Source organism: Dendropsophus ebraccatus, chromosome 4 (genome assembly GCF_027789765.1).
Source record: "Dendropsophus ebraccatus isolate aDenEbr1 chromosome 4, aDenEbr1.pat, whole genome shotgun sequence".
Lineage (NCBI taxonomy): Eukaryota > Metazoa > Chordata > Amphibia > Anura > Hylidae > Dendropsophus > Dendropsophus ebraccatus.
The window spans coordinates 149,982,189-150,008,798 of NC_091457.1; the positions used below are offsets into that span (position 1 = coordinate 149,982,189).

Sequence of the window (26,610 nt, forward strand, 5' to 3'; positions counted from 1 at the left end):
GGCCCTTAGGCCTGCAGCACCTCTCTTGGCTTTCAGAATGCCCCTGGGTTGGATGGTGGCGGGGAGAGAGGTGCCGCAGGCCTAGGCCACACCAGCTTGCTCACCCCAACACTGCACTGATAAGTTTTTCTTCTAAATACTGGCAGCGGGAGACGGGCCGACCCCAGAACTTGGGGAATTTACATATATATTGCATCATGTGGCAGGCTGTAAAATCACCTTTTTATTTAATAGATCCTCGGCCCTGTAATTTGCCATTGAGACCCCCATGAAAGCTACAGTAACTACGTCCATGTGTTTTCATATACAGCTATTACACACACATCTTCACTCTCTGTTCACACATGTATCTGATCCATCTGGTAATATGCTGGGTGATCCCTATTACTTTCACAGTGAGCCCATAGGGTTCCTGTGTCTGTCTGTCAGCATGCAGCACTACAACCATAAACTAGCAGAAAAGGACGCAGTCGTGATCTAAACTTTTTTTATAGTTATGGTAACTTTTTAGTTTGTCTATGGTCCTTCAAATCAGATGGTTCTGTAATCTTACCCACACTTCTGCCCTTTTTTTTTTTTTTTTTTTGTGGGAACCCTGGGAAAAAATGGTTAAGGTCCTGTTCACATCTACGTCGTAATTTCTTTTTCCTGCCCTGTCATAGGTATTAAGAGGAAAAATTATTTTAAAAATTAAGTGTTCAGCGGACCATACTAACTGTACAGGGGTCTGTGGGGTCCTTGTGATCATGGCTGATCGATACCTTTGATGTTATTTAGATTAACTTTTAGGGGTTGTCAAGAACTTTACACTGTATCACCTAATCACAGGATAAGGGGATAAGTGTAGGATCTCAAGACCACTGGGATTCACAACAGTGGGACCCCCTGTAATCAGGGGTCAGATTCTCCTGATGGAATGGGTTCACGGTTTAGGGGTGTGCTGCACTCTGCTGTCTTCACCAGTCCCATAGACAATGAAAAGAAGCCAGTCCACATTCTTTATATGAGTAGACTCTATCCTCCTGTACTCCTGATGTTTGCAGGAGGTTCCAGCATGTCACCAGTTACATATAGTAGGACAACTCCTTAACCTCTTCCCGCCACCGCACTATTAAGGTCGCTGCAGCGACGTAAATTAACAATCCAGGACGACACAGGCGCAGAAGCTGCCTGTGTCATCCGCGGCGTGTTTCGGCTATCAGTGATAGCCGTGGACCCGCCGAACTCTCAGCACCGGAGCCGCGTTCCAGTGCTGAGAGTTAACCCTATAGATAATGCGGTTGGCACCACCACAGCATCTATAGGGCTCCTGACAGAGAATTTTTCCTCTACAGAGGGAGAATTCTCTGTCCGGTGTCCATCAGGTCTCTGCAAAGTGATCGCAGAGCCCCGATGGTAGCCATGAAAACTGGAAGCCTCAGGCTCTGCCCCCTCCCCTCTCTCCCCTTTCACATTACAAGATGGTAACAGTGGCAGGGGGCAGAGATACGGACATCAATTTATGGAATGATTATGATACCATAAGCTGATGTCCAAACACGACCTGGGCATTGAGGCATCAATGACCCCAGGTCGTGAAAGGGAATCTTTCAGCTCTAGGTCATGCTCAGAAAAATAGGGCAACAAGGGGTGGGGGAGAAAAGAGGCATGCATGCTGCTGCTTAGCACATCTTACTTGACACTTCAGCTATGAGCATGATCTAGAGCTGACACTCACATTAAATTTGTATTTTTCTAAACCCCCGACAATATCAGATTATAAGGAACCATGTATACATGAAATGGAGATATATCTTCCTCCTTCTAGATGTTTACGCCATATAACTTGTGCATGAAGCATATAGGTCTGGGTCATGAAAATATATATGGACATTACGTGTCCTTCCCTTCTTTCTCCCATTGAGGGTATAATTCTGCCTAGATCCATTGAACAAGCGAATAAGGATGGCTCAGCCCATTGTCTCCGGTAACACTTTATTAATTGAAAACTAGTTTTGCAATTTTACGATGTCAACATTGTGTGAAATAATAACTGGAGCGGGTGGTAATGTGCCCTCCGCCATCGGGATCCTCCCAGCACCCGTGGGACCTGGTCAAAACTCAGTGCCACATGCAGTGATGGAGTTTTTGGTTAGTTACGGTGTGTAAACAATACTTCACTTTAGACTGCACATTAGTTCAGGTATGAGGGGGTTCCTAAAACCCCCACAGTAAAAGGCACCTGCAGAAAGCATCATGTATTATAAGGGCGGATTCACACACACAGCTGACCTTGTTGCAGAATCTTCTAGAACTGTTCCATTGATATGACATTCAGTGGAGCAGTATATGAGAATCCATCCTTGGGGAGGGGTCACACGTGCAGTTTTTGAGTGGATCATAAAGGTGGGAGAGATTCCCTCTTTTGAGGCACCCTAAGGTCATGTTCACATGTGCAAAAACTGCTCTGATTTGATTCAATTTGCAGCGCAGATTTATATGCGGCATCAATGTGGAACCACTAAAAAGTGACAGCACTGCTTTTTCTTTTCAGCATATTTAGAACATTTACCATAGAAGTCAATGGGAGATGAAAACAGCATTGATTTTGCTCATGTGAAGCTAATTTTACACACAATTTTTTTTGGCGGGGGGAAAAAAAATCTACTTTTTATGCAGAAGTAGATCCAGCAAGAAGGTCTTCTGTTACTTTAGAATCCACTTCTGACTTTGGCTCAAACTTTTTGTGACGCAGATTTAAAAACAAAATTTGGAATGGATAAAAGTAGATTCTTTCCTCAGCAACCCCTGACCCTTTACCATCCACCCTTTGCTTTGGTTGCAAAAACTGCATAGTGTGAATCCACCCTTAGCTTGACGTCACACGCAACCCTTTTTCTGAAAACGGCCATGGTGAGTTTTCAATGCACGTTTTTAGACCAAGGCCAATGTGGATCCAGCAGGGAGGAGAAGTGTGAAGTCCTTCCTCTAGGGTGTGTTCACACACGTGCACTCACTGCAGGTTTTCTTTAACAAATTTAAATACATTGATTTGCTTTTGGTGCAGAATCTACTGCATATTTTCTGCATGCAATCTGCCGTGTGTGAACATCCCTTTATTACTTTAAATCCTCTTCTGGCTTTACCACAAAAACAAAGCAACCCCCCCAAGAAGAAGAAAAAAAAAAAAGTTGGGCATGAACCCCCTAAGGATGTGTTTACACATGCAGTTTTTAAAGCCATTGCTTGTAGATCCTACATGGAGGAGACTTCTAAGCAATCTAGAATATTCTGCTCCTCTTTCCTTGTTTCGGCTTCAAAAACCGCATAAACATGACCCATGTGAACACATCCTAAGGGTGTGCAGATACATTTCTCTAAAAATAGTTGTGGACTTTTATTGGCACATAAAGTAGCAGCTGTACCACTGAAGTGTGCATGCGTCTTATTGCACAGATTAAACACACAACATTTTTATTAATGCAAGGTTTCATTTTTTTTTTTTTCACCTGTTCCCCCCGCCCCCCCACAAATATACTTTTATATGCTTTTTTTAAATAAAAAAATAATTTCTCATCCCATTTACAACTCAGATAAGTTTGCCACCATCACCACCACCGTACATGCTTTCCTATCTGGTCGTCATGGAATAGTCCCCATCATTGCATTGGTCCTTTTTTAGTGCATTTTACGATGCCGATACCTACTGGCTTTTTCCTTGGCTGCATTGGCACAGGCATTGTGCTTGTTCTGTTGTAAGTGGTTCCAGTACTTGATCAGTTCCCCAGGCTGGAACTGATGGGAGGTAATAAGGTGACTATATTTACAGCTAGAATAGGAAACTCTCCAGTGATTGAATACAAACTCATTGGGCGGGGGTATAGGGTCAATACGCAGCTTAGCCAGGCAGATGCCCACATACACATCCTCTAAGTGTAACCGTCTAATACTTAAAGACACTTTAAAGATTTTCTCGGCTAGGTCTCCAGAAAACACATAACCAGTCCCGGAACAGAAGACAGGGTAGCGCTCGCTCGGGTACAGGTCCGGAGACATGTACCACTTGCTGTCCTTATTCCGGTTGGGTGCATAGCCTCGCATTAAATACCCTGTGAAGTAGTTTGTTCTTGGTGGCTGGTCGGGCTTCAGTAGTTTGTGTATTAAGTATTCAGTGTTAACAAACATGTCACTATCCGTCTTCATGACATACGGGACCTGCGGGCAGTACGTTGCCACCCAGTTCATGCCCATCAGAGTCTTAATGGTTAGGTTATAATAAGTGTCTAGATACTCTTGTTGGATGATATCGTGGTACTGCCGGCTTTCATCCACAATAGCTTGTTCTATTAACCCATTTATCTTGGTGTGTAAACCAAGCAGGAAGAGTCTTATGATATGGATGCCCGGGGCCAGGCTCTCGTTCCCCCAGGTCTGCCTTATAGCCTGTCGCGCCTCAATCTGTCGAGGCTCCGCCGCTATAAGGAGGATGAGGAAAGGCGTCTTCTCTTGGCATTTCTCCGGCTCATTTATGATATATTTGTAATGGTATAAGTTTTGGCGCCCAAGGCCCTTCTCGCTGTAGATACTTCCATTGGTGCTCAAGGTGTTCTCCAATCCAGTGACCCCTTGGTGTTGCGATTCGGCGTTGCTTAGATTGGAAGAGGTGTGGGGTCTTAGAGTCTGAGGCAGGGTATCCTTCCAGATATTCCTTAAGGAGCTGTTGGTCTCGCTTTTCGTCGCTTTAAATCCCCGGATGGCGTGAGTCACCGGATTGTCTTTCATTCCGACCCTACCGGTGAAGGAGTTGTGGTGACTGAAAAACAGGAACATGGCGAACAAAAAGACCAGGGACAGGAGGCCGGTGAGGTGGGTCCGGAAGAGGGAGCGCTTGCTATTCCAGGTCATCTTGGCCAGGCAGCAGTGACGTCTCCTCCACTGAAGCATGCTGCTAATCTCCGGATGCAGGTATACTGCATCTGCTCCAATGCCCGCTCTGTTAGTCCACCCCCACCAGCGTGGCACTATCCAGAAGTTGGTTCTTCAGCGTTGGTTTAACCATTTCCTAGAGGAGAACCTACAAACACAGAAAAGAGATGGATTAAGAGATGAGCCGGTCAGGGTCACGTCACTACATCTAATGCATGCTCTTAACCCTACATGATCGAGCTGAGCTGAAAGGAAATGCGACCCTGAAGATCGATAATGTCCTGCCAGATACGATTTATAAGACTCTATATACAGTATTGTCTGAGAGACTCCCCTTCAGCTAGACTCGGTCACAGTACACTGCTTAGCATGAGCTCTCCGACGGACGTTGTGTTCGGAAAGTCAATGAGAAGACGTCGCTGTCAAAACTATTTCTCCCAGTTATCTAACTGGACAGTCCGGTCTATTTTAACTTTATTTTTTTAATATATATATTTAGTGTTCATAGCAAAAAGGATTGTCAAATACTGATAGAAACGATTATTAGCCGGCTTCTGTTCCTATGCCTGATGCAGTAAGAGCCCAGACGGAGTCACTAGATGGCGGTAGAGCCCTGTGTATCACACACAGCGGCGTCGCTATCGGACCCTCTAGATCTAGAAAACAGCAATGACTGTGAGTATGCATTCTGTTAACTAGTGCCTGAAATGAACTGCTCTCTGCATAGAAGAGTCTATAAACTATTGCTAGATGCCCACCGTACCACAGGCGATTAGGCGTCCACCATATCTAGTTAGGTGGGCAAAATTGTATTAAAAAAATAAATAAAAATGTTCAACTTTTTTTTTAAATTAACATCTTCAATGATGTTTATCGACTGTTTATGTTGTGCATATAAAGCCTGAAACCATCAGTATCAGAAATTTCCATCATTGCTTAACAAAAACCAAGAGTCCGGTAACTTTATAGTACTTTTTTTTTTTTTTTTTTTTCTCTCCCTCTTTTGCCACTTAAAGTAAGATTTGTATAAAATGTAGTCACCTTAGTTCTTCTGACACCCCATATTCTGAATTTACTTTAGTCTGGTGTTTATGTACTTGTTTGTGCCTGTTTTATATATAACACATGACAGCTGTAGATTATGTTGATGCTGATGGTAACATTGCCTCAGTTCTTTTACACCTCCCGATTCTTGTGATTTTTATTTTTTTTTAGCAGTATTTATGTTGTTTGTGCCTGTGTTCTATATATAATATTTATACTGCATCATATCTGTGGTGTATCAGTTCTATTCTATTAGCGTGTTTTGGCTCTGTGTTCCAGCTTAACACAGTAAGGCCGGGCTGACTAGTGGTCACACAGTTTACTAGTTCTCAGCATCCTGTGTATGTATGTATGTATGTGTGTGTGTGTGTATATATGTGTGTACATATATTCACGTTCTTATGTTTTCTGCAGCAGAACGTTTTATTCAGCTGACGACCTGTTTCTAATCTGTCCCTTAAAATATCCCTTCCTTGAGTCGTCAGGATTCTTTTTTTTTTTTTTTTGCACTGTAAAACCCATTTTCATCACCAGCTCGCTGTGCCCAGGGCAAAGTAAGCACATTTTATATTGGCTTCCACTTGCATGATTTATGGCACACTGGTAACACCGAGGATTAATGCAATTTTTACAGTGCGTTGCATGCAATATTCATATGGAGAAATAATAATAAGAAATAATTACCAATGCAATTGTCATTGAACATGTACGAGTCCTGTATGGACCCCACGGATGGAGGATCATTCCGGTGCCTGCTGAAGATTACTTTAGATAAGGATTACATCTGACCTACTTAGTCAGGGGGGATTTACTTCTAATATTGCAGAATTTTCCTCTCTTCTCCCAGAATCCCAAATTAATGTTTCGGTGCATATACCCCTCTTCCCGGATATAGGATTAGTAAAAAGGAATAGGGTAACGTACCTTTTGTATTTACGGATAAATTCCCAACGTTGGAGTAGTGCACCTAATAGTTTTGGCACGTAACCATTTGGGGGACATGCGCAGTGGCGTCAAAAAATCTCCCTTCAGCCCACTGACCGTCTGTACGCCGCTCGCCCTCTCCGGTCACGGACATCCTGTATATCCCTCCATCTGGAGAAGCGTCCCCCAGTGTTTGTCGTCTCCGTATCGAAAAGGAGAAGAAGAAGAAGAATTCACATATCCTCCCCCCCTCCCCCCTTTTTGTCCCTGATGCAGCGTTCAGCCGTCTGTATCCATGCCAGTGCCGACCGATCTGAGCAGCATTGAAGGAAAAAGCCAAAAGAACATAGTAGTCCGGGCTGAATTAAGTAGTAGAGAGGATTTACCTCCTTGTCTTGTTGCTAGGCAGCTTGTGCAGAAGACGGAGCTTGCAGCAGGGGGAGGGAGAGAATGGAGGCAGCTTCTTCCCAGGCTGCTGCCGCTGCCTCTCTCGGAGGCAGGGGTTTATATGTGGGCTTTGACAGATGCTGTCTTCTGACAGAGCGGAATTCAACGTCACGGCAGCTCACGTGACGCTTTGCATTCATCGCTCCTGCTCTGGAGGCAGGCGGCATCTATGCCTTCTACTTAGGATGATTATTACCCAGACTGCTGGGATCCCTGTGTAGATAAAGCAGCCGTCTTATCCTCTCCTGGGTTATATAGTCTGCGCTATATAGTCCTATGGAATTTATCAGAAAAGTGCATCGGACACCCATGTTCCATGATTGAGGTTTTTTTTTTTACACGTTGCAGCCTTATGCACGGCCTCCCCCCGTCAATGGAGGCCGGGAGGTGACGCACGTCGGGCCGTGTAGTTCCCTCGCTGGCTGGTTAGTGCTGTTAATGCAGGCGAGGGCAAGGATGGAAGACTTCACACACACACACAGATGGGTGTATATTAGAGAATTCACATCCCGTCTGCTTCACGTGAAGCGTCGTAGATCTCATCACTTACACAGACGCATTAGTGCTATGGTTAGTTGGGGTCCTGTAGAGCAGACAGATACATGTTGTTCTATGGAAGGTTATAACATAAAGGGGAAGTATATCTATCTATAAGGCAGGGGTAGGGAACCTTGGCTCTCCAGCTGTTGCAAAACTACAACTCCCATCATGCCTGGACAGCCAAAGCTAAAGCTTTGGCTGTCCAGGCATGGTGGGAGTTGTAGTTTTGCAACAGCTGGAGAGCCAAGGTTCCTTCCCCTTGCTATAACATATAGATTATCCCGCATCTGTTTTCCAGGATATTGTCGGACAAATCTCCAGATAAAATAAACCTTCCTGACATTGATGGGCAGACTGGGATCTTTTTGCTTCTATGAAATTCTTACCATATATGACTTGGGGGAGCACAAGGCGACTCGGGTCACATGACATAAACATCAGTGTTGCATAATGATAATGTGATTGCATTGGGACCTGCCAAAAGATGCAACGGGACATAAGTTATTCAGAACCCAGAGCTGATTGATTTCTCATCCCAAGTCACACGTTGGTTTGATTGGTTTTAAAGGGATTTCACCATGGTACGAAGTTATCTCTAATTTACAAGCTAGGCTGTAACAGGTAGGGGTCCGATACACATGTACACACGTACAAAAAAAACACATGCATATACATACACTCATTTATATGTGTGTGTATATATAATGTATTTATTTACATTACACATGCGTACAAAAAAAACTAATGTGTGTGTGTGTGTGTATATTATATGTGTGTGTATGTGTGTATATATATATATATATATATATATATATATATATAATACACATACACACACAATATTATATATATATATATATATATATATATATATATATATATATATAATATACACATACACACACAATATTATATATATATATATATATATATATATATATATATATATATATATATATATATATATATATATATATATATATATATATATATATATATATATAACACACACACACACACACACACACACACACACACACACACACACACACTCTTACACTCTGTGATGCACAGCTGTCGGACATGTTCATTCAATGTGTTGTCCTTGGGGCGTTACACAAAGTAACTTTCTGTGTTGATGACTTTTGCTTTTTGAGAATTTAATAATTTTTGCCATCAAATTGCAACAGTAGTGAAACATGCTGCGGATGGTGCACCCGTCCTAATACTTGAAACGATTCCACTCCCAGAAGGAAATAGTTCCAACCTTTTTTCCTTTTGCTGGTGGTTTTGCTCATTCCATGTGGGTTCAGTACTGTGAGTAAGACCACCTGTAGACCATGGAGCGAATCCTTATGTCTCAGGTTGCACAGTTTTCAACACGATAAATTAAATCTGTCCGCGTCTGCAGAATGTGAATGGGTTTTGTGCAGCTTCATTCACATTCATTGTACTGATCTATTAGCTGTGATGGCGGCCCTTGGGCTTCTTTGTACCATTGCATTCAGCTTATCAGTTTATACAGCACATAATGACATTGACCACAGGCAGCCATATGGTATAAGTGAGGCAGTATGCATATTACGCTATGGAGTATACGGTATATACCATGTCTCTTCCCTGCAGTTGGGTGTAGGATTTGTGTAGATTGCAGTAATGTTGTTAGCGTTGTACACAGGATTACGCTGCCATAGGGTTATAATTGGGATGAAATCTCACTTATTCTAAAGCAACGTTTCCTTTTATATTGTAGGAAGGTGCTTCAGCCCGAAAAACTCAGACTCCCGCAGCGCAGCCGGTGCCCAGACCAGGTAATGACGGCCACCTTTTCATCTATGAACACTTTTCCCTTTTCATTGCTCGCTGCCAAGTAACTGAGATTGTTGAGTAGTTAGAAGTGTAGCCGTACCTAGTTTATACCCGTGCATGTTAAGGGGGTTATCCACCATAAGAAATAATAATGCTTTTATTTGTATAGCGCACACAGATTCTGGAGAAAAACCTAACAGCGCCACCCTTGTCCTCAGGTTAGATGTGGTATTGCAGCTAAGTTCCTTCATACAGTCTACAGTTTTTGTAATTGATGAATTACTGGTCAGATACACTTTGTAAATCTAGAACAGTTTATTCTTCTCTCTATATTTGCATCTTTTTTAAGAGGTGAACTAGTTTTTACTAAGAATTTAGCAGCCACCAGGGGATCGGTGGCATTTACAAAGAGGAAACTCCTATCTGATGTAATGTGCCGTGGTAGGAACAATAAACTGATCCTCCCTGTAATGGAATCTGACAAGTAGCATGTAAACAAGGCCTCATGTACGATCGGATTCAGCTCTCATTTATGAAGCCGCAATAAGGCGCTTATACAGATTTATTGGGCTTTATTGTACCTCGGTATACCTCCTGATGTCATACTGCACCACATAGTGGCAGGATTTTGTGCCGCCATCCGGCGCACTGCATACCTCTTTTTTTCATCAGGCTTATTAATCCTGTTTGACCTGTCAATTGCTATGTGACACATGACGTGTGGGTGGGGGGCACTCTAGGTATTGTATGACCACCCATGCCAATGTCTGGCACCATTTGCATTAGAGGGAGGAGTCCTGGGAGTAGTTATAGAGATCTTCTAGATATATAGATATGTAGAGAGAGAGATACACATAGAGGTCTCATGAGTAGGTCCTGGGCCCCCAGCTTTATCTTTGGTATGAAGGTTCCTATTATTGACTGTTGCATCAGGATTTTCTGATTGAATATTTTGTGAGTTCCCCTTAGTGTATTAATAATTCCACCATAGGTATTTGTCCCCTGCTGACCTCGCCTAATAAAGGAAAAACATGTTAGAACTGCTGTACCTAATATATAAGGACCAAGTGTTTGCTGTTTCTAATACTATTTAGAAGCATTTGTTTCAGACTTTGAGAAGTTTAAGTACCATGTTCTTGCGGTTTGGGTAAGCGTACTTACCACAAAAGAATTCATATGTTCTAGGGATATGTCAGGTATGTATGGGTCGGCATCTGAGTTTGTGCATGGCCTCATAGACTTGCATCGGGACTCTGTCCAGGTCACTGGATAACCCCCTGTTCTCATTGAATGAGAATGGGGCTAATGCTCGTGGCTGCCCTCCCAGGCCCGTCCTCTGTCTCTGCTGCCCTCCCAGGCCCGTCCTCTGTCTCTGCTGCCCTCCCAGGCCCGTCTTCTGTCTCTGCTGCCCTCCCAGGCCCGTCCTCTGTCTCTGCTGCCCTCCCAGGCCCGTCCTCTGTCTCTGCTGCCCTCCCAGGCCCGTCCTCTGTCTCTGCTGCCCTCCCAGGCCCGTCCTCTGTCTCTGCTGCCCTCCCAGGCCCGTCCTCTGTCTCTGCTGCCCTCCCAGGCCCGTCCTCTGTCTCTGCTGCCCTCCCAGGCCCGTCCTCTGTCTCTGCTGCCCTCCCAGGCCCGTCCTCTGTCTCTGCTGCCCTCCCAGGCCCGTCCTCTGTCTCTGCTGCCCTCCCAGGCCCGTCCTCTGTCTCTGCTGCCCTCCCAGGCCCGTCCTCTGTCTCTGCTGCCCTCCCAGGCCCGTCCTCTGTCTCTGCTGCCCTCCCAGGCCCGTCCTCTGTCTCTGCTGCCCTCCCAGGCCCGTCCTCTGTCTCTGCTGCCCTCCCAGGCCCGTCCTCTGTCTCTGCTGCCCTCCCAGGCCCGTCCTCTGTCTCTGCTGCCCTCCCAGGCCCGTCCTCTGTCTCTGCTGCCCTCCCAGGCCCGTCCTCTGTCTCTGCTGCCCTCCCAGGCCCGTCCTCTGTCTCTGCTGCCCTCCCAGGCCCGTCCTCTGTCTCTGCTGCCCTCCCAGGCCCGTCCTCTGTCTCTGCTGCCCTCCCAGGCCCGTCCTCTGTCTGATGCAGAAATACTTAGTGTAACCCATGGTGTGCACATAGGCCTAATATATAACCTGTTCCCTTATCCGGGGAGGGGATGTATATAGCTCCTCGTGCCCCTGAGCTCTGAGAAGTGAAGGTCTGTTTTGTAGACTCTGCATATTTTTAGCATCGTTATCCTGGAATCTTTGGTTGCTGTGAATGAGGGATTGGATGGAGGAGACGGGATGATGAGCGGAGTGATAAACCGCTGAAATCAGAGCGCGCTTTTATTAAAACCACCAGCCTGAAACACGATCCTATTCTTGCAGTTTCAGGAAACTGTACTTTTTAGTTTTTAAGTAGATCCTCAACGTGACCAGGAAAGGATTTAGTGATCTCATTAGGAAAGTGTTACATGGCTGTGTGATGTCCCCATGGCTTCTGCAATAAGTTATGTACACAACCATATATATATATATATATATATATATATATATATATATATATATATATATATATATATATATATAATTATACTGTCTGATTACATGTGCGTAATGATGGACAGTATAGAATCTATTGGTTCCATAGGACAATGCACAGTATTTTTTAGGTTCTGTGTATTATCAGAAAGTCCGGTCCCCATAAAATAGGATATTACTTAGAAGCTAAGTATTTGCCCATAGAATGGGTCCTTGTAAAATGGGGAAAGCCTATACATTATACACTACAGATCCGCAGAGCAGTTGTAGCCATATGAAGGAGGACTGTTGGCTTCAATCCCATTCAGGTCCGGAAAAAAGAACTGGTCCCCAGCTCCATTGTTTTGTTAAGTTGTCAGCATTCACGCTGCTGCTTCATTAATTTTTTATGGAGCTGCATTTGACATTTTTGGCAGCTGCATAGACAATGAGGCCGACCATCGCTCCATCCGATACAAAGGAGTCGGCACCCCCTTCTGGAGACTCCAGGTGCAGGCGGGCCCTAGACGCTAGAACTCTTACCATACCAGAATTCAGATTTCAATACCAATACTGTACAGTGATACAGTGTGGTGTTACAGTGATAAGAAAACAATACTTTGATAAAAAATGAAATCAAGTTACTGGTGTTACCTGTTTTGCAGTGTAGAGATGTAAAACAAAATACCAGAATCACGTATTAAAATATAACTTTTAATAATTAGTCTAAAAGTGTTAAATAACCAAATCAACTACAAAAAAATCAAACAAAACCAAAACAAAATAAATGGGCACTTCACAACAATGCTGGAGTGTTGAGTCTCCAAAGTCCCTGTCCCAACCACATGAAATGATGCTGGTATAGATATAAGGGGCAGGTTCAACCAGATGTCTATGTCTTTATCTCTGTCTCTACGCGTTTCTCCCAGATGTTACTCTGGGATCATCAGGAGACCATAGGATAACATAATCGTTCATCAACATGTATCTTTCCAACAAAGGTTCTAAAATAGGCTGTATTACACATGCAGCCCGGCCGGGCAATGCATGCATACACACCTGTATGGGGGATACGAGGGGACAAGGTAATGCCTTCTGTCTATTTGTGTATATTAGCAACTGTACATTGCACCATCAGAAGATCGGCCCCCGATAAACGCTTGGAGCGCCAGATCAAGATGATGCAATTAGACAGATATATCATGCATCAGTGATATAGTGTAGGATTGACACACTGTTAGAGGAGAACTGTTCTATAATAGAAAAGGGTTACATCCAGCAGAGACCAAGTTTTCATATAGATTGATATACTGCCATCCACAATAGCTCAATGTATATATCATGTACCCCGATACCTAGCAAGGCATCCACATTATTCCATAATCTCCAACAAGAAATATGCAGTGTGACAATAGATAGATCCCACACAGTTACCAGCATCAAGTGTCATATAGCACTTAGGTAGGTGCTACATTCTAATCTCACAACTGCAATATACAGCATAGCATATGTCCCCACAGGGATCACTCGCTGCCCCCAACGTGCCCGAGATGGTGATTCCGGTATTTAGTTATATATTCCACGTATTTCTGATCGGTACTATCTCTGCGCAACTTATCGTTTGACGAAGCTGTGATCTCTTAGAGATGTAAAACACCTGTATACCCCTCTCAGAAGCCTTGGGGGATCCAGACAGTAGTATTGATGCTTATAGAAGTCCTGGTATTGAACACATGGCAAAATCTTAGTGTCATTTAAAGTGTCACTTTTGTTTTGTTTGTTTTTTTTGCAGAAGTCAATAGTACAGGGGATTTTAAGAAACTTTGTAATTGGGTTTATTAGGCAAATATGCCATTATCTGCATTCAAAAAGACTTTCCCCAGCCCCCCCCCCCCCCCAGCAGAGAACGGAGAACAAAAGATTACACAGTGGGAGCTGTATGAAAGCCAGTATTCAGAGGTCAGAGAGGTCAGTGCTGACTTCAGAGGAGATAGCCTAGTGATGTAGCTGTAAATTCACTTTGTTGTCCTGTATTGGTGCCTCATCTCCCTCCACCCCTCCCCTCTCCATAGAAAACCATGAAGACAAGGGGGAGAGCGTCAAACTTCTCAAAATGCATTTTTCGTCTAATAAACCCACATACGAATTCTCTTAAAATCACCTGTACTTTTTGATTTTACAGAATTTCCGCAGTGGCCACCTAGTGGAATCCGCTTGGAGTCTCTGGATATTCTATAGTGCGCATGATCACTGTGTAATTCTTTATTTCCCCTATGGTGGCGCTGTGGGGAACTTGATCACTTGCTGGCAGGCTTCCTGCAGATTACTGAGGTCCCAGCATGTACTACTGTGATCAGCTTATTTACAAGTAACCTAAAAAGCTTAGGTAGCGGAGATCCCCTTTAATCCAGGTGCGGAGCGTCACCCTTGTTACGTCATGTAGCTGTATCCTATTGCTCTGGTTCTTCTCAATCATCTCGATGCAGAGTCTGTATCCCGGTGGCGGTGGCATGGCGCGGTGATGGATGTGACTTCCATATACATTCAGATTGCACAGCGTTTCAGCTCTTCCTGTCGTGAATTGTTAGAAGCAATATCCTCAGCCGCACTTCATAATTGGGCTTCCTCGCATTCTGGAATAAGACTAAAGACGGAATAACCATAAGCTCAGGCATGAAAATGTGATTGTGATTGCTGCAGGAAGATTGAGACGCCGCTTTATCATTACATCTAAATTGAACGGGATATGAAGCGTCTCGTAAAATATTCCGTTTAATCCAGATGTGAAATATCCGGATTGCCTTGTCGCGCAGAGCCCGGCTATGGAGACCGACCTTAAACGTCTGCTATTTGTTCTGCGGTATTTCGCTTTTCTATAACTATACTGTCTGGCGGACGGCTGAAAGGTCATTGTGCTTATCTGGCTTAATGCTGCTCCATAGGACGATAGCCAATGAGATGAAAAGCCAATAAAACGCAATAACCGAGACTGTCCTGAAATCCACCCTGTCTTCATAGCGCAACTGAGTTAAAGGGGTGTTATTGCAAATAGTTTTACTTATTATTTATTAATTATTATTATTATTATTATTATTTTTTAAAGCGACTCTGTACCCACAATCTGACCTCCCCAAACCGCTTGTACCTTTGGATAGTGGCTTTTTAATCCAAGATCTGTCCTGGGGTCCATTAAACTTGCAGCCCCGTGTCAAATTGGCGTGGCCTAGAGTGTCTGTACCCAAGCTCTAGGATTGCGACGCCCCTCCATCCCTCCTCCCGGCCCTCTTCATCATTAGGAATGGCCTTGGGCAGGTTTTTTTCCTATTCATTACTTGTCTAAGCGGTGCTCAAGTGCTGGATCCCTAAGGCTCATGTGCAGTGTTCAGGCAAGTGAATAGGAAAAATCCTGCCTGGGCCATTCCTTATGGTGAAGAGGGTGGGGACAAGGGACAGAGAGGCGGTGCAGGCCTAGGGCACACACTCTAGGTCACGCCAATTTGACCCAGGGCTGCAAGTTTAAAAGTAGTTTTCTTAGGACTATAACTGCATTACCTGCCGAATGGACCCCAGGACAGATTGTGGGTACAGAGTCCCTTTAACTTTGTGGTCGCTTCCTCTCTTCTGTCACCAATGGCTGTATTGGAAACTGCAGGCTGCTCAAACAATAGACAATATACATGGGGAAGCTGTCTGTGTCACTAGCTCTGCAGCCACGGCACATTGTAGCACACAGGTCAAACTCGTGGTCCTCCAGCTGTTGAAGAACCATAATTCCCATCATGCCTGGAAAGCTTTAGCTTAACGGGACATTGTAGTTTGACACCACTGCTGTAGCAGAATCAGCAGTGATTGACAGTCATCCCTACTCACTATACTGTGCCACGGCTGCAGCGCTACTGTCAGACAGCTTCCTCAAGCTCCATAGAGACCCCTTCTGATCATAAGAAGGAGCTGCCATCTGTTTCTCTGCATTAGATGGTCATTCAAAAACAGACAGCTAGATGATCATCCGGCCATCTATTATATCTCACGCTGGCCCTCAGTCCTCCCCATACACAAACGTTTGCCAACACAGAGCGAAGGTTAAGCTGCAGCCAGACAACTCCTGCTGCGGCTTGTCTCTCCCAGAACAAAGGCGTTCTGTAATATTTTTCTATCATGCCGGGCCCCTGTTTTCACCTACATCGTCTGTCTGTTGTTTGGTAGTGAGAGCCTCATACACTTTTGTCCGCCATGCTTCTTCCGGCTTCTTCCGGCTTGTTCTAAGCATTGGTGGGGAGACTATATAATCAGACCCCGACCGACCATGACTTACGCTGAAAGTTTTTGCAAATGTCCGGGATACTTCATGAAATGTTTGCTAAATAGAAAATGCTTGTAAAATCCCCATGTGGAACACACCTGAGAAGTGTTTCTGCCTTGAATACATGTATATAGTAGATGAATCTCCTTTTTTTTCCTTCTATAACCCTTTTTCTATCTTTTTCCATCTTTAGTATCACAAGCGAGACCACCGCCCAATCAAAAGAAAGGTAAGGTCTGACGTGCGTTACTTCCATACACCTCATTGCCGCAACATAAAGAACAAATCACCATTTTTTTTCCCTCCCACCTTTGTGCAGGTTCAAGGACGCCCATTATTATAATCCCGGCGGCCACCACCTCCCTTATAACCATGCTGAACTCTAAAGACCTGCTGCAGGATCTGAAGTAAGTCAGGGCTCCGCTCATCTCTAGTTACGTGCATGTTCCTTTATATATCTACACTTCGCAGAAAAGCTTAGGGATACTTGGCTCGCTAGTAAAGTTTCAAGATCAACCTAAAATGCCTTCTAACCTTTACTGATGAACTTTGTGACCTTTTTCTAAATTTTTGAATGCTCATGTCTAGCTGGTCAGTGATTCGGTACTTTCCTTGTTTAAGCTGTTCGCCCTATGGTAAAACTGACGTCCGTTTTGACAGCTGCATTAAAACGCCTGATTAATCAAGGGGTTAATAAAGTCTTTTTGCCTCTGCATGAGCAACACAGGCTTAAAGTGACACTGTTGCTACTGATACTGTAGGCCCCTCTGGGATTTAACCACCCTCTAGGTCCCCTCGGCGACCATTGGAACTGACCGATCTATAGGGGGTAGGGCCTAGACCTCTAGGCTGGCCCATTCAGATTGCCACCTAGGGGCCGGGGCCTAGACACAAATGTCAAAGGGGTGGGGACCTATGGCATCGGGGTGGGAAAAAGTGGCACAGCAGTTGTGAAGCCCCACCCAGGTGGCACAATCCACCAACAATAAAAAGCATTTTTCACTGGACCTTACATGCTGGAGACTGGGGGACCTCACATGGAGCGGCTACTGCTGGAGACTGTGGGACCTCACATGGAGCGGCTACTGCTGGAGACTGGGGGACCTCACATGGAGTGGCAGCTGGAGACTTGTGGACCTCACATGGAGCGGCTGCTGGAGACTGGGGACCTCACATGGAGCGGCTGCTGGAGACTGGGGGATCTCACATGGAGCGGCTGCTGGAGACTGGGGGACCTCACATGGAGCGGCTGCTGGAGACTGGGGGACCTCACATGGAGAGGCTGCTGCTGCTGGAGACTGGGGGACCTCACATGGAGCGGCTGCTGCTGGAGACTGGGGGACCTCACATGGAGCGGCTGCCGGAGACTGGGGGACCTCACATGGAGCGGCTGCTGGAGACTGGGGGACCTCACATGGAGCGGCTGCTGGAGACTGGGGGACCTCACATGGAGCGGCTGCTGGAGACTGGGGGACCTCACATGGAGCGGCTGCTGGAGACTGGGGGACTTCACATGGAGCTGTCACTGCTGGAGAGTGGGGGACCTCACATGGAGCAGCTGCTGGAGACTGGGGGACCTCACATGGAGCGGTTGCCGGAGACTGGGGGACCTTACATGGAGCGGCTGCTGGAGTCTGAGGGACCTCACATGAAGCGGCTGCTGGAGACTGGGGAACCTCACATGGAGCGGCTGCTGGAGACTGGGGGACCTCACATGGAGCTGCTGCTGCTGGAGACTGGGGGACCTGACATGGAGCGGCTGCTGGAGACTTGAGGACCTCACATGGAGCGGCTGCTGGAGACTTGGGGACCTCACATGGAGCGGCTGCTGGAGACTGGGGGACCTCACATGGAGAGGCTGCTGGAGACTTGGGGACCTCACATGGAGCGGCTGCTGGAGACTGGGGGACCTCACATGGAGCTGCTGCTGCTGGAGACTGGGGGACCTGACATGGAGCGGCTGCTGGAGACTTGAGGACCTCACATGGAGCGGCTGCTGGAGACTTGGGGACCTCACATGGAGCGGCTGCTGGAGACTGGGGGACCTCACATGGAGAGGCTGCTGGAGACTTGGGGACCTCACATGGAGCGGCTGCTGGAGACTGGGGGACCTCACATGGAGCGGCTGCTGGAGACTGGGGGACCTCACATGGAGCTGCTGCTGGAGACTGGGGGACCTCACATGGAGTTGCTGCTGCTGGAGACTGGGGGACCTCACATGGAGCGGCTGCCGGAGACTGGGGGACCTCACATGGAGCTGCTGCTGGAGACTGGGGGATCTCACATGGAGCGGCTGCTGGAGACTGGGGGACCTCACATGGAGAGGCTGCTGCTGCTGGAGACTGGGGGACCTCACATGGAGCGGCTGCTGCTGGAGACTGGGGGACCTGACATGGAGCGGCTGCCGGAGACTGGGGGACCTCACATGGAGCTGCTGCTGGAGACTGGGGGACCTCACATGGAGTGATCAGCTGAGTCAGCTGGAGACTTGGGGACCTCACATGGAGCGGCTGCTGGAGACTTGAGGACCTCACATGGAGCGGCTGCTGGAGACTTGGGGACCTCACATGGAGCGGCTGCTGGAGACTGGGGGACCTCACATGGAGAGGCTGCTGGAGACTTGGGGACCTCACATGGAGCGGCTGCTGGAGACTGGGGGACCTCACATGGAGCGGCTGCTGGAGACTGGGGGACCTCACATGGAGAGGCTGCTGGAGACTGGGGGACCTCACATGGAGTGATCAGCTGAGTCGCTCATAACTGTACCCCAGAATCTCAATGACCTGAGGGCCGACCTTCAAGAAGAGTGGGATGCCATGCCTCAGCAGACTATAAGGAGACTTGCGGAAAGCATGAGACATTGCTGTCAGCTGTAATTGATGCTCAAGGGCACATGACAAGTTTTAGAGACAGACCCATTGTTGGAGTATAGCCACCACTGGGGGCCGTTATTGGTTCAATAGAGATGAGGAAATCGCCATTGCTGCTTCTACTTAAATGTCTCTTGATATAATATCACTGGAAAGGGGACTTCTTATGCTTTGCTTAAATTTCCTACATAATTTAAAGACCCTGAACTTTTTGTGACTAGTAAGGTGTGTATGTATATATATGTGTATATATATATATATATATATATATATATATATATATATATATATATATATATAGAGATGTATAGATATATATATATATAGATAGATAGATATAGAGATCTCTCTCTCTTTCTCTCTCTCTCTCTCTCTCTCTCTCTCTCTCTCTCTCTCTCTATGTATGTATGTATGTATGTATGTGTGTAGTCTCCTGTTAGAAAGAAGTGGCGGATGACACATGTTCACACCACCACTACTTCATTCTAACCCCTGCGAGCAGCTGGTGTTCCTGTCAGATGGTAATACCCCTTTAAGTAAGGGAGGAAAAGGCAACACTTCCATTCTTGATATTGTTGCCGGTGATGAGTGGGTTTGCCTTAAAGCTGCAATGTATTTGGAAAAATAGTAGGCACACCAACAACTGTATTCTCATTATCCATGTGCACAAAAATAGAAGCTGACACTGTTCAGTACAATGTGAGAAGCCCTAGAGATGAAACAGGGTCTATATTAAGAGAGCGTCCCTGGCATAAGCCCCCTGTGTCAGGATGTGTATGGAAGTTGCAGCCGCTGTTACTGCACCATTGTGATTGCAGCTCTGGGCTATAGTTTATGCTATAGGTAATGCAGTAGATGTATATAGTAACACTGCTCTGCTGTCATGCCCGGTGTACAGGCTTTGCTGTGTACCCGAGACCTAAATCAGCTCAGATTTTACTTCTATATATTGACATTATTACGCAGCCATACACAACCCCCGCAAACTTATATGGCTGCACTAACTTTTCCCAGGTTTGTTCAGTTACTCGCACCGCTGAATTTATTGACTTGCAGGTCCATGCACTTCTCCCTCACTACCGCAATGACTTTTCAATAGGTTTTTTTTTTTTTTTTTCATATTGAACACATTTTATTTTATTTTCCAAGGTTTGTTTCATCAGACGAGAAAAAGAAACAAGGCTGCCAGAGAGAGAATGAAGTCTTAATTCAGAGACGAAAGGACCAAATGCAGCCGGGTGGTACGAGTATAAGCGTAACGGTACCATACAGAGTGATAGATCAGCCCCTCAAGCTGCTGCCGCAGGACTGGTGGGTGGCCGGGTTATTACATTTACCTTCATTTACTTTATTAGTATTTTTCTTTAGGTAGGAGTCTTGTTGTTTTTGCTGCTTGTTTTCACACCTTAGATACCACCTCCATTGTATAAATATAGGTGTTTTCCCCCCAGAAAGAATACAGCTGTTTACACTCCCTATGTCAACATATGCTGCAGTGTACCCCCACAACAGCTGCTGGTTTTTAGCGTAATGAATGTAGTCTGAAAGCCTATGGTTATACTGTACACTGGCATTTTGCAAGATTTTAAAGCACAAATAAATAGCCAAATTTTTGCAGTATATGCTCGAAATGCTCCAAACCTACTTCAGCACGTTGAAATCAATGGGTCCTGAGGGGGAGGGGAGAGTATGCTTTGGTGAGTTGCAATACCAGTCAGCTGCTTACCTGGCATATACCACAAGCATGGGGGTACTTTTATTTAGATGTGAATGGGGCCCACACAGCCAGGAAAGAATTGCTCCTAAACTCCAAAAGGGTCCTGCACCCCAGCGGTTTGTAGCAATGATGATGGTTTCTTGTGAAAGCCAAGATTATGTATCTCAACAGGTTAAAGGGGTTATCCAGCGCTACAAAAACATGGCCACTTTTCACCCTACTGTTGTCTCCAGGTCAGGTGTGGATTACAATTAAGCTCCATTTACTTCAATGGAACAGAGTTTCAAAACCACACCCAATCTAGCGACAACAGTAGGGGGAAAGTGGCCATGTTTTTATAGCGCTGGATAACCTCTTTAAAGGGGTTTTCCAGGCATAAAAAAAACATGTCCGCTTTCAGAAACACCACCCCTATCCTCAGTTTGGTTGGGGGGGTTTTCAGCGCAGCTCCATAGCTGAATTCTAATCCCACACACAACCTGAGGGTAGGGGAGGCGCTGTTTTTAATGAGATTTTTTTTTATTTATTTATTTTTTTAAGTTTAAATGCTCTCTACTAGGGATGAGTTAATTTACAATAGTAGCGAAGTGCTTTGCTAGCCCCAGCAGTCGGCTTTTCAGCCGACTGCCTTTGAACTTTGCCGCTTGAGGTGCCTAGAAAAGCTGGATCCAGTCCTTGAAAACTGTGCCGCTTGTCCCAGAGTTCATAAGCAGCAGGCTGACAAGCCGACCACTGAGCTTACTGAAGTGCTTCCCTTCTACTGTAAATTCATTCATCCCTAGTCAGTACTTCAAACATCTTCCCTCCATATGTGAGTCTTTTATTTACCAAAGATTATTCTGTAGCTTGAAGTCTTGACTGCTAGGCATCTTCCTTCCCTGCCATCCACTGCCTGTTGCTAGGTTTAGACTGTCTGTAGTAACAGCCTCAGCAAGACGTATTACAGGAATTGAGGCTTAGCATGTGCTCTGTGCTGGAAAGAGGAGAGAAATCTGCCCTATAAACCAAGGCTTCCCCCTCATCTCAACAGCAGCGTCTTTCCTTCCCTTCCTCCATAGAACCTTGAAAAACTGGTGCATCAGTAACCTCTTCTCCCCTTCTAGTAGTGTATTGTATAAAGTTTCCTGGTAGTATATTTTTAATTGCACTCATTCATGGGATAGCAATGAGGATTAAATAGTCATGTGTTAAGCTGAGATTTCCAAGAAGAGAGGTCCTATGTGTACTACAAACAGCTCAGCTCTTAGGAGAGAATGAGAAACGTGCCCCATAGAGAAGGGGCTCAAAATAGCAGCGAAAGCCCTAAAGTCACCTTGTCACCACTTGTAAATGACCTCTATTTATAAATCTCAAGTCTTCTAGTACTTATCAGCTGCTACATGTCCTGCTGGAAGTTGTGTATTCCTTCCAGTCTGACACAGTGCTCTCTGCTACCACCTCTGTACATGTCAGGAACTTTCCAGAGCAGTAGAGGTTTTCTATGGGAATTTGCTCCTGCTGTGGACAGAGGTGACCGAAGAGAGCACTGTGTCAGACTGGCAAAGAATATACCACTTCCTGCTGGGCATACAGCAGCCGATAAGTACTGGAAGACTGTTTTGTTCTAGCAGTTATAGTTTATATGGTGATAAATCCCCTTTAAATCTATTAAAAGCCTCATATAAATGCTCGCAGTAGAAGGTCATGCATAAACATGCGGTACGCTGACTGACAGATGTCTCGGATGTTGGCGCGTCACTTGTGCCGTAGGAAGTCACAGCTGTGACCACGTGACTCCCCCAGGTCACTCAGGCCTTGAGGCAGAATGTGGGTCTGCGTTCAGCAGGTGCCGCAGCCTCCTGACAGCATCTCATCTATGTAGTCTTTATTATTCTGTCCGGCTGTAGCTTGGATTTCTAAGGCACTTTGTAAAACAGAAGTACAACAATCGTGTGAAGGTACTGAAGCAATAAGGACTGACGGGAACTTTTTGCATTGGAAATCCTGACATTGCAGGTTACACTATGCTGGATGATGATAAAAAGAGAAACAGAACAGATAACAAAAAAATTTACATATATGTATTCAAACCAAGTTTGGGATTTGGCAGTGAGGCTGTAACATGGCGTCCGACATGGGGCTGTATCTGCTATTCATCAGGCGTTCTGTGCTGCGTTGGATGGCTCCAGGCTTTGTAGACCTTCTTCACTATGTGTATTGTATAATAACTCTCTCTCCTCCTCTCTCTAGGGACCGAGTGGTTGCGGTGTTTGTTCAAGGTCCCGCCTGGCAGTTCAAAGGCTGGCCTTGGCTCTTGCCCGATGGATCCCCTGTAGATATCTTTGCAAAAAGTAAGGCTTTTAAAGTATAATTCAGATCAATTGTGTGGAAAAAAAAGAGATACTAAGGTGTTGGGGACAAAAATATGGATGTCATGTTTCCTTTTGTTGAAATAATGGTAGAATATTTGTCCTTTTGTGGCTGTAACCCATAGTGATCAGCTGCTATCTTCAGTTTCTTCCTGCTGTTTTTTTCCCTCACCTATACATTGGTATACACTGTGGCGTAATTGCAGGTGGCCTATTGAGTTTAAAGGGGTACTCGGAGTAACCAAAATGGTTTTTAAAACTGGTGGCAGAGTTATACAGATTTGTACTTTTATTAAAAAAAAAAAATCTCAAGTCTTCCAGTATTTAGTAGCTGCTGTATGTTCTGTGGTGTATTCTGACACAGTGCTCTCTGCTGCCACCTCTGTCCATGTCAGGAACTGTCCAGAACAGGAGAAAATCCCTATAAAAATGCTCTCCTGCTCTGGACAGTTCCTGTCATGGACAGCAGTGGCAGCAAAGAGCACTGTGTCAGCCTTGAATGAATAAACCACTTCCTGCTGTACATGCAGCAGCTGATAAATACTGAAAGACTGGAGATTATTTAATAGATTTTAATAGAAGTACATAACAAATCTACATAACTTTTCTAAAACAAGTAGATTTAAAAATTTTTTTTTCCCGGAGTACCCCTTTAAGGGTTCAAACATTTGTTTATTCATGACTATTGGGTTTCCTAGTAGACTGGTTGGTCTGGTACATTTGTCGGACCTGCTTAGCAGTATATATCAGAATACCATTTTGTCCATATAGCAGAGATGGACGCCAAAACTAGATGTGAATAGGAGTCATCAATACGAGGCAATCGAAGTTTAGCAGGAGCTCGATACAGAGTGAATAGACTGATCCCACCCCTCCTCCAATCACTTGGGGATCAGCAGACCTCCATTCTCATGATCAGTGAAGATCCCAATAATCAGATACTAATTACCTATCCTGTACGTGGGAGATAGCTGGTAATCCTGGGACGACCCCTCTAACATCTGCTCTGTAGATTTTGCAAGAAAAATTCTAACTTAAATTTTGCTCTTGGCTTCTTGCAGTTAAAGCCTTCCACCTCAAGTACGACGAAGTCCGACTCGATCCCAACGTACAGAAATGGGACGTTACATTGTTGGAGCTAAGTTACCATAAAAGACATTTGGACAGACCTGTATTCCTGAAATTCTGGGAAACTCTGGACAGGTAATAGCTGCTTATGTTTTTTTTTTTTTTTTCCCCCCCCAGAATGATCTATTATTCTTGGGAGGGGAGCGTTCAGACTACTCTACTTAAAAAAAAAAAAAAAAAAAAAAAAAAAAAAAAATATATATATATATATATTTTGTAATGTCTGCTAATTTGTATTACATGGGACAGGGGAGAAGTTATTGGAGCACTGAAATACACATTATAGTATACTTGGCAGCAGGTAGAAGGAAGCGCTGCTGAAATGTCTGTCAAGGCAATGTTTGCTAGTTATACAATGATAGGGGTACTCCGGTGGCAAAAAAAACCATTTCTTTCAAATCAACCGGTAATTGTAATTTACTTCTATTTAAAGATCTCATGTCTTCCGGTACTTATTAGCTGCTGTATGTCCTGCAGGAAGTGGTGTATTCTTTCCAGTCTGACACACTGCTCTCTACTGCTACCTCTGTCCATGTCAGGAACTGCCCATGGGCAGGAGAAGTTGACTATGGGGATTAGCTACAGCTCTGCACAGTTCCTGACACGGACAGAGGTGGCAGCAGAGAGCACTGTCACAGTGGAAAGAATACACCATTTCCTGCAAGACCTACAGTAGCTGATAAGTACTGGAAGACTGTAGATTTTTAAATAGAAGTAAATTTTTTCTCCGTAGTATACAACTCAAACAGAAGTCTGTATGAGCCGAAATGGCAGTAAGAACATGCTAGAAAGTCATGGAATATGTTTTTAATATTTGATAATTGTTGTTTTGCGACAAAAAGTAGAGATGAGAATACCCCTTTAGGGTGCGTTCACACCTACGCAGCAGATTTGATGCTGTGTTCAGTTTAAATGAAATCTGCTGCAGATCCGCTGCGGATCTGCAGCAGAAAATCGGCTACGGATCCGGTAAGTGTGAACATACCCTGAACTTAATTTCTTTAGTGAATTATCTGGTTTTATATACTCCTTTTATATACTGTATACTATACTTCTGTTTTCCTTTTCCTCCCTATCTAGGTATATGGTGAAGCACAAATCTCACTTGCGGTTCTGAGGAGCGGGAAGGCTTTGTGTCTGTGTTTGGATGGCTAGTTGTGGCTTCACTCTCACCCAGAGCACGGGCGGCTGTTCAGGATAGCAGACTGAATTCACCTTGATCAAACCACCATCTCTTCCTCGGTCCGAGGAGGAGCCGGCGCCGTGTACTTACAACCGGAATGAACAGTGTACTATTTTTTAAATATTTGCATAATGTCTGCAATTCAAATTGTATATTTTGATAGCAAGAAATTCTTTCTTTTAAAAAAACAGCATTTTGGTTAGATCCCGTTTACAGAAGCCCCCCCCTCCTCGGCCGTTACGTTAAGGTTGCATTTTCTCTTCAGTTTATTTTTGTCCTCCTCCTTTTTCTTTGTGCATAAATCTGTTGTTCCATAGGAAGCCCTGCTGCACAGTTCAGCATACAGTGTTGTCAGACTGGTAAAATATGGAGGTGATGAATGCGTGCGCTGGGAGGATGCTATGAGAAAGGACTGCTAGCGGGTTGGAATCAAGTCTATTTTTTTTTTTGTTTATGTAAAAACCAACTTGATAAACTTTACCATTTTGAACATTAAAAGTTTGAGTTTTTCTTTTCCACCAACCAGTATGATGAAATATGAATCAATAAAAATGGAGCTTCATCTCTGTATATATCTGTAATATAGATCTGGTTTGGTTTGTATTTTTTTTTTTTTTTAAATCTGAAATATTAACAAGGAAAGAACTCTACATACTTCAGTGGTCCCCAAGTGCTTTAAAGTGTACCTGTTATAACTTTCAAAACAGTAGATGTGGTATTAAGCAAGTTTGCGATATACATTCATTATTTTTGTTATCATGCTGTAAAACAAAACTGTACTTACCAGAAATCCAGGTCCAGTCTTCTGAAGGCAGCTATATAACAGCTATACTTACTGTATCCAGGTCCAGTCTCCTGCAGGCAGATTTTTAGACATGATGGTTGAAAAAAACAGACTAACCACAGG

General features: G+C 44.8%; 2 protein-coding genes across 4 annotated transcripts in view; one reads left to right on the forward strand and one right to left on the reverse strand.

Annotated features, from left to right (window-relative positions):
* CDC73 (cell division cycle 73) overlaps positions 1–26,288 on the forward strand; it is a 48,894-nt gene extending 22,606 nt beyond the window's left edge. The window contains exons 11-17 of the mRNA XM_069968978.1: positions 9,614–9,671; positions 16,651–16,686; positions 16,777–16,864; positions 20,477–20,638; positions 23,274–23,374; positions 24,454–24,595; positions 25,601–26,288. Coding sequence (XP_069825079.1) covers positions 9,614–9,671; positions 16,651–16,686; positions 16,777–16,864; positions 20,477–20,638; positions 23,274–23,374; positions 24,454–24,595; positions 25,601–25,637 — 624 coding nt within the window. The 3' untranslated portion in view covers positions 25,638–26,288. The remainder of the gene's footprint in view (positions 1–9,613; positions 9,672–16,650; positions 16,687–16,776; positions 16,865–20,476; positions 20,639–23,273; positions 23,375–24,453; positions 24,596–25,600) is intronic.
* Positions 1,967–7,362, reverse strand: B3GALT2 (beta-1,3-galactosyltransferase 2). 3 transcript variants are annotated; one of them, XM_069967461.1, is made up of 2 exons: positions 7,260–7,362; positions 1,967–5,053 (listed from the first exon to the last, which is right to left on the reverse strand). In XM_069967461.1, the coding sequence occupies exon 2, from the start codon at positions 4,921–4,923 to the stop codon at positions 3,658–3,660; it is 1,266 nt and encodes a 421-aa protein (XP_069823562.1). In that variant the 5' UTR covers positions 4,924–5,053; positions 7,260–7,362; the 3' UTR covers positions 1,967–3,657. The 3 variants fall into 3 exon arrangements, with proteins under 3 accessions (XP_069823562.1, XP_069823560.1, XP_069823561.1); XM_069967459.1 differs by having other exon boundaries at positions 6,874–7,362; XM_069967460.1 differs by lacking the exon at positions 7,260–7,362 and adding an exon at positions 6,634–6,823.
* Positions 26,289–26,610: the final 322 nt, after the last annotated feature.

Excerpts from the sequence above, each read along its gene's own strand:
- B3GALT2 (XM_069967461.1), bottom strand. The coding sequence starts at position 4,923 with ATGCTTCAGTGGAGGAGACGTCACTGCTGCCTGGCCAAGATGACCTGG.